The sequence below is a fragment of the Phaethon lepturus genome, unplaced genomic scaffold (assembly GCF_000687285.1).
Source record: "Phaethon lepturus isolate BGI_N335 unplaced genomic scaffold, ASM68728v1 scaffold49777, whole genome shotgun sequence".
NCBI lineage: Eukaryota > Metazoa > Chordata > Aves > Phaethontiformes > Phaethontidae > Phaethon > Phaethon lepturus.
In genome coordinates, this window is record NW_010554999.1 from 3,944 (window position 1) to 14,554 (window position 10,611).

Consider the following 10,611-nt stretch of genomic DNA (forward strand, 5'->3'; position numbering starts at 1 on the left):
GAATGTTTTGTTTCCTAGAATTCTCTAGAATTCTCTTCAGTAAAGTCAACAGGTTTTATACTTTACCTGTGTAAGGTAGGTAGATTAGCTGGATACTATCAAGTAGGATCTGTTATTGTGCTGTTTAAATGACAGAAACATGATTACTTGTGGATTTCTTCTTCACTATGTTTGATCAATTACATTTTTTAACTGTTCAGACTGCTTTTAGCTGCATGATCATTCCCTTACGACTGAAAATTAAGATTATAAAAAATATAAATTTCCTGCACATCTATGTATAGATTTTCAACAGACATAAATTAGTATAACCATTTGAAAATCAACAGATCTGAGAGTTTACGCTGATTGAAAACCTGGCCCTTGAGGTTTTACATGGAATAACAGAAATAAAGAAACAACTACTTGTAAAAGCAATATTAATTTTTCTTCTTCTGGATAGTTTTTCTTGTCCAGATAAATTGCCTTTCTTTCTAGAGATTTTACTTCAGAAGCCTGCCATTGTGTAGTACCTAAAGAAACCATGTCAAATTCTTCTTTGTTGCATGCAGGTGCAAATAGCTGTAAGTGGAGCTATTCAAATGTAGACTATAGTTACGGTTTTGAGTTTTGCCTTAAATTTGGACAGTTGCATATCTATATGGATTTACTTGACTCTGAAGATATCAGATTATCCTGCCTCTCTAAAATGCTCCTGTTAAAACAAAAAAGTTGATAATGTTATGCTTTAAAGATAACAAATTATTTATTGCAATGAGGCACTGTATTTCTATCCTGTAGGTTTGAGCAGGACCAAGCTCACAAAATGCCCAGAAGAAACCACCACCCAGATGGCAACTTTTTCAGAGGGAAAGAATACAGCTATCATGCAGCAGAAGAGTAAGCATAAAGCAAAATCTATGTTAGCATCTAAGCTGGTGAAAAAAAATTTACCTTGAAAGAATTGTACAAAATAGTAACAGAAAAAGTCACCGTTGTATATAGGTAGAGTGCATTTTAGCTATCCTGTAGTTGGCTCTAATGTTTGTCATTGCAGAATCATAAAGAGCCCTCAACAGTTAAGAAAAATCAGAATTGCAGAATTCAGGAATCTAGAGTTTGACCATATGATCACAAATTACCAGGTTTATTGAGGCTTATTTAGAAATTTATTTTGAGGCTGTTGCAAGGTGATCTTTACATTAAGTTTTATCTCCTGATCCACATACCTCTCTTCAGAACCTCAAAGGGACACTGTCTCACCCTAAAGAATAATGTAAGTGAAAACCCCAGATAAATGGTAAAACAGCATCTCAAAAAGCAGATGGAGACATCAATGCCGTACAAATGTGACTCTCAGTAAATGGTTTCTGGGCGAGACTCCACTTAAGCACAACTAATTCAAGCTAATCCTTGGGTTAGTTTTGGCTTACAATACAGTATGTTGGGTCTCGGATTACCAGAGACACTATCACACTGGTTATGTGTTATTACTTTAGACAAATATTTCCAACATGCTTAGGATATCTGTATGTGGAATGTGCTTCTGGTTTACTGGCCCCCAAACCTGCAAGATATTTGCTTCTCCATGGGCAGAGAGAACAAACAAAATGCGAAGGCTTTCTCGTAGTCCTTCCAAAGCAGTTCAGTTCTCCAAAAGAAAAAGCTGGCTAGTCGTGTCTCAGTACTTGAAACTAAGCACACTCACCTCTAACTGCCACGAATTCCAGTGGCTGCAATTGCAAGCAGTTTTTCTAGATATGTGAGGAAAAAGTGACTCTCTCCTTCCAGTACCAGAAAGAGTATTCAAGATATAAACACAGAGTCCTTCCACAGCTGCAACTTTAACTGGAATTGCAAGAAATTGCATACATGCTCTCTATACAACCTTCTGAATAGGTAGGGAAGGAGTTAGATGGCAAACACACCGTTAAAATCACCAACTCCAGAAATGACATGCATCCTGTGTGGGAGGCATGCTAATGGATGGCTAAAACTACAGAGCATGTGAAAAGCAGAAAGCAGTCTCAAAATGTAGAAAGGGCAGCAGTTGTTTGGAAAAGTAGGCTCTCCGAGTTTTAATTGTGCTCGGGAGAGCAACAAAACCAGTGGAGCCATCTCGTAACTTTGCAGATCAGCTGCAACATGGCTGCACCAGGAAGCACGGGAATGCTGTGAGCTCTATTCTTGGGTTAAACAGATCTCCAGCCAACACGAAGTCTTGAAGGGGCAGAAGCAACTTGCAAGACACAGGTACCTGTGAAAAAGAAAATCCCTTTGGCTCCGAGGGGCTTCGTGCTTCAAACAGCTGACAGGCAGTTCAGACAAAAAGACAGCCTGTTCTGCCGCATGAATCTGCTTGTGTCTTCTTTCAGGCTTCTTAGGTCACAAGGAGACACTCCTTCATGAGATGCTAAGTCAGTGAAAACGATAGAAAATAGATATAAAAGGTCTCTGATAAGTCACATACCCCACTCCTCAGTCCCAATGGAAAAGTCTGGTGGCAATTACTGCAGGGCAACTGGATAGAAGATATATAAAAGTATGTTAGAGAGGGTTTATCCTGACTCATGTGGTCATTTTTTTTTCCTGTCCTCTTTTCCCTTTAAGTGTTTTACAGACTCTTCTGTTCCTGAACAGGCAAAGAACAAAAAAATGGGGAGTGAATTCTGGTTGTCTTAACAGGGAGGATATTAGCACAGGAGGAAGGGGGTTTGTGACCAGGAAACTGGCAGTTACTTTGTCAGCTTGCTTTCTGACAGATGGTGGAACTGTGCTGCTTCTCCCAAGTCACTGGTAAGCAGTGGGACAGACGTCTTACAGCACAGTCTGCAAAGCCTACTTCCTCTAAAATGGCCCAGTGACACCAATACTGTGCCCAGTATGCCACGGAACAAGAACCAAAGAATTGTAGAGCTCCTTATGAATAATTCAGAGTTTCTTACTTGGGTTTTGAGGTTGCATAGTGTTTTATTTTCCAGAAAATCCTTCTGTCACCAGCAGTTGTTGCAATATGATGCAGTTAAGATACATTTCTCAATACTTGCTGCCTAGAGAAATTTAACAAATAAAGGTAAGCTGTGTCTCCGCAGGTGTGGTATTTAATTTATTTCACACTCTCTGCCAATATTGCAATGCTGTTTGCTGGATTTACAAGCAGGGATTTTTTTAGAAGCAGTAGTCACTGGTAGATAATTATCTTTGAGGCAATATATTCCTCATTTTTAAAACACTTAAGAACTGGGCAGAGAATTTAGCTAACTAACTGCTTAATCTACAGAGACTGCCTGAAGTTATTGATACGTCGTCTATTTTCTGAGGTAAATTCTGCTCCATGCCTTCCTCTGATAAAAGGATGCTGATATGAACTTTTGCCATAATCATTCTTACTCCCCAAAGAATGCATCTAGTTCTGGTGTTAATTATTTTGTTTTGCTTTCCCAACAGAGCTCTGGGTATTGGACTCTTCGTTTTGGTGCTGGCAATTTTACTTATCTTTGGCTGCTGGTATTACAGAAGACGTAGTGGCTATAAAAGCCTGCAGGTAAGCATGGCAGCTCACTTTCTCACATACTATTATTTTGACAGCATATTGTAAGTATTTGCATTACATTAACGCAGAAAACATAAAATCTGTAATAGGACATCATTATCACAGCCAATATATACACTGACATATACACAGGTAAAACCACACAGTATGAAACACAGCTCGCCCTGAAGAACTTGCAGGTCAGGTGAAGGGGTAAGAGGAAGCAGAAGTGCTGGGAGATGAAGCCAGCTGCTGAACTTTGCACAACACATCAGTGGAAAAACTGATCTCTAGAAAGCATTATATTTAATAGTTACACAAAACCAAGATATATTCTGTGTATTTTCATTTAAATAAAAATAACATATTCACTACTCATAAGAATTACCCCTAAATAAGGACAGATATGATTAAATTTAGGAAGCAGTGAAGAAAAGTAACTGTTACAAGTAACTAAGTATTATGTTCATGTATGGGTGATGCATCATTTATTTGTATAAAAGTTGGCTTGCAGTTTTAAGATTTAGCAAAAAGCAGGACAGGTTTAAGGTTTGCTTTCTAAACACTACTTCTAAAAAAATTTGTGTCTTCTTAAAAATGTTAAAAAAAGATACAATCCTTCTCATAACATCTGTTGTTAGAAGTCTCAAAGCTTTATCTTTGAAATTCTGCTCTCTCCTATCAAAGAGGCCACTTTTAATCCTTTAAAGTGAAAGCTTTATCCAATTATATGTTTTATAGTAAATATCTGTTAGTTATCCTAATATTTCGAAAAAGATGTGACCATTTGGAGTTAAAAAACATACCTCTCATCTAAGTCAGCAAATACATTTCCTTCTTGTTTCCAATAACTTCGTCCTGTTACCTTTCCAGTGATCTATCCAATACTGGCAGAATAAATAAAACCTGAACTTTCATAGTGAAATGGTGCAAAAATGAAGGCAATACTCAAAAAAACCTTCAAGAAGCAAAACAGAATTCTTTCATGCCTGCTTTGTACATCATGGCAAAAAGCACAATCTCTTGTTTAATTCCTTCTCAGTGCAGATTTCTGCCTTCTGATTTTGAAAAGCACATTTTTGTTAGGCTTTTTGGATAGGGAAGAACTGGTACAGAATGTATACAAAAGAAATGGTGGAAAAATGGAAAAGAAAAATGCTGGAGATTAAAGAAAGAAATGAGGGAGATAAAAAGGTGGAGGCATTCAGGTATGTGAGAAGGTGTCAGTTCCTGCAGCAGTCCCAGACCTAAAAAAAAAAAAAAAAAAAGTGATCCTCATTTTTCTGGCAATGTAATTGGATAGTACAGGAGAGAGAGTATGTCTCTGCAGAGACAGCAAAAAGTGATAGGTAGATTCCCTCTCTGCCTGGCTGGCATTGTGTCTGGCCCTAATCCCAGATTCTAAAACATACTGTGTTGTCAAATATTGAATGATGCATAATATGCTCCAACATCACATTCTCTTCTTCCTTTCATCTTCCCTATATTTCTTTATGATCTGTCACAGAGCAAAAGCTCTGGTGTGGGCACAGTACAAACCGTCGTAGGTGAGGGAACAATACTGGACTGCAAAATGGCTCTGCAGGCGTACAGAAACTTTAATGCTGTGGTAAGTTGCAACTTGAGGTTTCATTTACTTACAACATAGTAAGACATGGTGAGACAATCTTGGTAAACAGTCACTTGCTGAAGATTTCTTTCTTGGGATGTGCTCTCTACATTGGATCTTCAATGCCTCTACATTAACTTAAAAAGTAGTATTTTGCACAGTTTTTACTGTGAAAGGTTTTTTAAAATCTGTTAAGAATTCTTCTTTTAAAAATTCTCTGCTTTCATGTACCTTTATTCTTAAGTTGTATGATCATTATGGAATCTATTAGAGTGATGTAACACCAAAATATACTGAATAAACAAATTATCTCCTTAACAGATGTTCCACCATTCTGACAAACAACAAATGGACTGTGTCTGGTATACTATACCCTGGCAAGAATTGTCAGGGAACATTATAAAACTTTAACATTTTAGCTCCTCTAATCGTTATGGAAAGATGAACATTGAAACCTATAATTCTAAAAAAGTTAAAATAACTTGATCAATAAATATATATATGTCAAGTTATGGATGTGTTTAACAATTTTAGGGAACAATAACAATAGGGAAAAGGCTAATTGACAACCAATTTTAAATAAGCTGCCTGCATTGTTAACACTGCAAACAAGACAATGTTAACTTGCATCAAGAATCTTAAAGAAAAGCTACAATATTAGTCTGAATTCTCAATGTAAAAAAAATTTTCCTTTTTTTCTTTTAACACTGAAAATTATCTCTTTGGATGAATGATACAAACAAAATCAATATAATCTGATGCAAAATCAAAAAACGTATCAGCAAAAACTAGCCTTAAAATATAAAAACATAATGAATGAGCTCAGCTGTTTTAAGCTGTAGTACCATATCTGATATGAAGGTAAATAGCTCACTGTATCTTTAATGTAATTTTCTTGTGCCTCTGTTGTTTTTTCAATCTTTCACACCCATTTTCTTACCACAGGTACCTGATGCTCCACCAGCTTACGACAAAATTGCTACAGATCAGTCACCACCACCTTATTCACCATGATAACATGAAATCTTAAAGTCTACACATACTGATTCAATTTCTTCATGCTCCTTCTTAATTTCCTGTACATGCTTAACTTTCTTAAAGCTAAAGTAATAAAAAAAAACCCCATCACCTTTTCATTAGCTGTTGCCAAAAATTATTCCTGCTTAGTTTATAGAACTGGTTCTTGAAATGCCTCAATAAATCTGAATGTGCTTTTGTTTTAAGTTTTTAATTTCTTGTGGCCAGATTAATACACTATACTCAAGTCTGAGCATCTTGCATCCTTCATAGATCTACCAGCAGCAAGTACATACCATTGAGTATCAATCAGAGTAGAAAGTGTTGACACCTTTGTTTTCAACTTCTCCACTTACTCTTCTTTTCTTTAAAAAAGAAATAAAGTATTCCCTAGAATGTAATCTACAAGAATCTGTCATAAAATGGGGAAAAACATTTGACTACATGTCATGTTACAAAGACTAACCACTTTCCCTACCAGCAGTTCTAACATTAACCTGCAAAAAGGCTTTTATCCTACATAATTTTTTATGTACCTATAATGAAATAATTCCTCATAAAACATGATCCAGGCAACATACGAATTTCTGCTTAGAGTCCATCTGATTTCATATTGGTCAATGGGTATAATGATGATCACCTTCAGTTTCCTTCTGGCAGTCTTGTGAGAAAGCAAAAGAACGTGGTATATACAAAGCTTTATGTATCATGTTTCTAACATGATGAAACAACATGAGAAAATGTGTGAAGCCCACATTCCTTGACGAATACAGAAGACAGCAGACTCCAAGATGTTAATTATTCCAGGTTGCCAGAACACAGCAGTAACAGAAAACAAAGATTAATTTGTTTAAAGACACAGATAAATCAGGCTACACACAATTGGCAGTTATTGTTTACTTTGCCTTTTTTGTTATTGTTTTCTTGCCAGATTGTTACTTAAGGTGATACACAGATCAAGAAATTTATACATAAGGCCTGACATCTCATAGAGGGAGGCATTATGAACTGCTATTAGTAAAGAATACAGCTCTTTGTCATTAAATATGCAAACACAAACATCTTAAAACAAAAAAAAGTTTTAAATACAAGGTAGATTTACTGGCCTAACATTCTATATATAGTGATAATACATAGGTTTTTAGAAATGTTTCTTTTTTAATAAAAAAGTTTATATAGATTAGTGAAATTAGATACTTGTTGGAAGGTAATAAATAGCTGTAATTGCTGTGAAACATTATCAATATATCTTTTTATAAATCTAGTTGATATTTGTATTTAGAAATTGAGAGAGGTACTTTAGCCTAAAAAGATGTCTTACATGTCTCATTTCCAATATACGCATTTGAGAAAAAAAATTATGTGGACTTGTTTAATGACCAGAATAAGAATACACAGAAGAATGTACAAAATGCCAGCTTATAGGTAGTAAGTGCCACAGATGCAGAACACAACAGCTGACTAAATTTTTTGCAGAGCTGGTAAGCTAAAGCTTGAGGCTAATTATGGTTGGCAACTCTGTATTCTGCAACTCTCTATACTGGGGCAACATCCTTTGAAAAGACTGTGCGGTACTATAGTTGAATGGAACTGACACACATATTCATGGCTGAGAAAAAAAGTAATTTCTATAAAGATAAATTATTATGAAGTGCTTAGAGTTCAAAAAGCTTTACTTGATCCCACACATTTTTCAGTAGTATGAGCATTAAATATGTTCTTAGCCATTTCAAAAGCTTGCAAGAAGTTAACATCGACTAAGTAGAAACATTAATTTATTTCTGGAACTACATCTGGCCAAATTGTTGGAACTGCTCAGCAGCCAGATCTGGAACTATTTGAACTTTGACACTAATTTATAGATACTTAAAGGATAGATAAGACCTCTTGGAAACCTATCTTTAGTTTTGAGAAAGTCCTCCCATTTTTCCTCCCTGTGAAAGCATTATTCTTTCTTTACAGACACAATTAGGCAGTGGTCGTAGACTTTAATTAGCATATGAAAATAAGAGCAAGAAATAGAGGTTTATAGAGTACTTCCACCACTATATGGTGGAAGCTTCATCACTCATGCTAAAACACCCTCACAAATTCAATTTCTCAAATCTGTCTCTATACCTCTATCTCCCAAGGGTACACTGGAGAGGCTGCCTCCTGACCCATTAAAAAACACCAATACAGGACAGGTCAGAACTTGAAAACAAGAGACCTGTAATTGCCGAAGTTGCATGCTGCAAGAACTGGCTATGTTGCATACTTTCTGCATTACACTCAGTCACATGGCATTTGACCAAAGACAAGCTAAAACTTTCTAGGATGTCTGACCCAATACAAAGAAGGAGAAATGCACAGAAACTGCTCAACTACCACACATGGAGAATGTAGTATAGTTTTCAAATTTCCAGGAAAGGCTTTTATGTTAGACAGTCATATGATCCCAGAGTAATAAATGGTCAACAAAATTTAGTTTATAATTTCTCTGGTATGGTCATGTACGTATAGGGAAGGTGTAAAAGTCAAAGATCTCCTGCTCCTCTTTTTTTTACCCTCTTTGCAATCCGGCTGCAATCAGATACCCTGTATTACAACTATAATTCTCAACAAACATGATCTTTGCACTTCATTTTTGCCCACTAAGTGAGCAAATGAAGAAACCCATGGGCAATTTGAGTTTTACCCCAGGATGCTGGTGAAGAAAGGTAGCTGGTCATAGCTGGAGAACAAAGCTCTGCTTGCTACTGGTCTGCATTAAACTGCTTCCATCAGAGAAGCAGACACATCCTTCTTCAAGATTATCTGTACAGGAGGATCTTTGCAATATCTCTATAGCTGTGCATTCAACCCTTATGTAGATACAATGAACAACTTGAAAACCAGGCCTTTTCATTAATATAGTGTGTTTTGGTCAGATTGGTAAATTATAATGGCAGCAGCAGTTGCATTGTCTGTGTCTGGATTTCTGGTATGATCCTGCTTGGATCATCTTCTTCCTAATGAGGTTACAAGCCTCAACATAGCCTTAAAAGATTCCATAATATTGGTCAGCCATCCCAGCCATTGCAAAAAGTAAAAGGCAGCACGTCCTGATGAGTGCAATCTTCCTGGCATACTGAACCATGCAGCAAAACACGCACTGGGCCAAGAGCCATAGAGTATATACAGTATAGGTCAGAAAGCTATGATAAAAGAAAGTACCAAGGACTTTCCGCAGGAAGGACTTGGTTTCTTAGAGTCTCACGAGCCCAGTGTAACAGGTCAGGCATATGCAGCTGGTTTCCAGGACAATCCAGGGACATTTACCTCCAGCAGTCTCTGCTGGCTTAATACCTGCTGCAGCTGAGTATGTAGATAAATTACCTTGACCTCAAGACTGTATTAGTATTAACCATATTGCTTGCAATTTTTCAGTCAAATAAAACAATGTCAGCATATTTTGATTCATGTTTATGTCTAATATTGTTAAAATATCCACTACTTTGTTGACATATGTCCATATATTTAATGTGACGTAAGAGTACACTTCTTGCCTTTAAAAGCAAACTCATTTTCATTTCTTCTAGAAAGTAAAAAGTTAATGAGTTCCTCCGTGCTTTGCAGAAGTAGCATTTATTCATTTGTACTTTTCTGTTGACTGCATATTAAACTGTGCAACAAAACTGAAAGACTGTTGTGTGTTCATGCCATTTCCTTAAACATATTTTGTTGCACATCAGATCTGAAAAGTGCTTGAAAGTTCCCAGTGTTGTCTTTTGTTCACACACCTGCACTGACCTTTACGTACAGTAAAAAAGGTAACTAGCAGCAGTATAAAACAAAAAAAGCTATATACAGCTACTATCTACACATCTCATACATGCTGACAGCTAAAAATCAGCCCTTGTGCACTTTTTCGAATTGACCCTCCATTTTCTAAGAGAAGATCAGGTTCAAGACCACCTGAGGAACTTAAGCATATACAAGTCTATGGCACCTGACTGAGATGCATCCCAGAGTGCTGAGGGAATTGGCTGATGTAGTTGCCACTCTCCATGTTATTTCAAAAGTCCTGGCAGTCAGGGGAAGTCCCTGCTGGGGACTGGAAAAAGGGAAATACTGCACCCATTTTTAAAAAGGGAGAAAGGAGGGCCCTGGGAATTACCGACTTCTCAGCCTCACCTCTGTGCCTGGAAAGATCATGGAGCATATCATCCTAGAAGCTACGGTGAGGCACATGGAGGACAGAGAGGGGATTTGAGACAGCCAGCAGGCTTCACTGAGGGCAAGTCCTGCCGGACCAACCTAGTGCCCTTCTATGATGGAGTGACCACATAAGTGGAAAAGGGAAGAGATGTCTGTCTGGCTATCTGTAAGGCCTTTGACATGGTCCCCCACAACATCCTTCTCTCTAAATCGGAGAGAGATGGATTTGATGGGTGGATGAGGAATTGGTTGAACGGTCACATTCAGAGGGTAGTGGTCAACAGATCAATGTCCA

The 10,611-nt window shown here is 37.1% G+C and overlaps 1 protein-coding gene across 1 annotated transcript; it reads left to right on the forward strand.

The window, feature by feature from the left end:
* Positions 1–805: 805 nt before the first annotated feature.
* Positions 806–6,134, forward strand: MLANA (melan-A). Its single transcript, XM_010292017.1, has 4 exons — positions 806–879; positions 3,427–3,523; positions 5,019–5,120; positions 6,066–6,134. The coding sequence occupies exons 1-4, from the start codon at positions 806–808 to the stop codon at positions 6,132–6,134; spliced, it is 342 nt and encodes a 113-aa protein (XP_010290319.1).
* Positions 6,135–10,611: the final 4,477 nt, after the last annotated feature.

Bases quoted from the DNA above. Each gene is read 5' to 3' on its own strand.
- MLANA (XM_010292017.1), top strand. From the start codon at position 806: ATGCCCAGAAGAAACCACCACCCAGATGGCAACTTTTTCAGAGGGAAA. The intron at 3,524-5,018 runs GTAAGCATGGCA...GATCTGTCACAG, and splicing joins GTGGCTATAAAAGCCTGCAG to AGCAAAAGCTCTGGTGTGGG. The intron at 5,121-6,065 runs GTAAGTTGCAAC...TTCTTACCACAG, and splicing joins ACAGAAACTTTAATGCTGTG to GTACCTGATGCTCCACCAGC.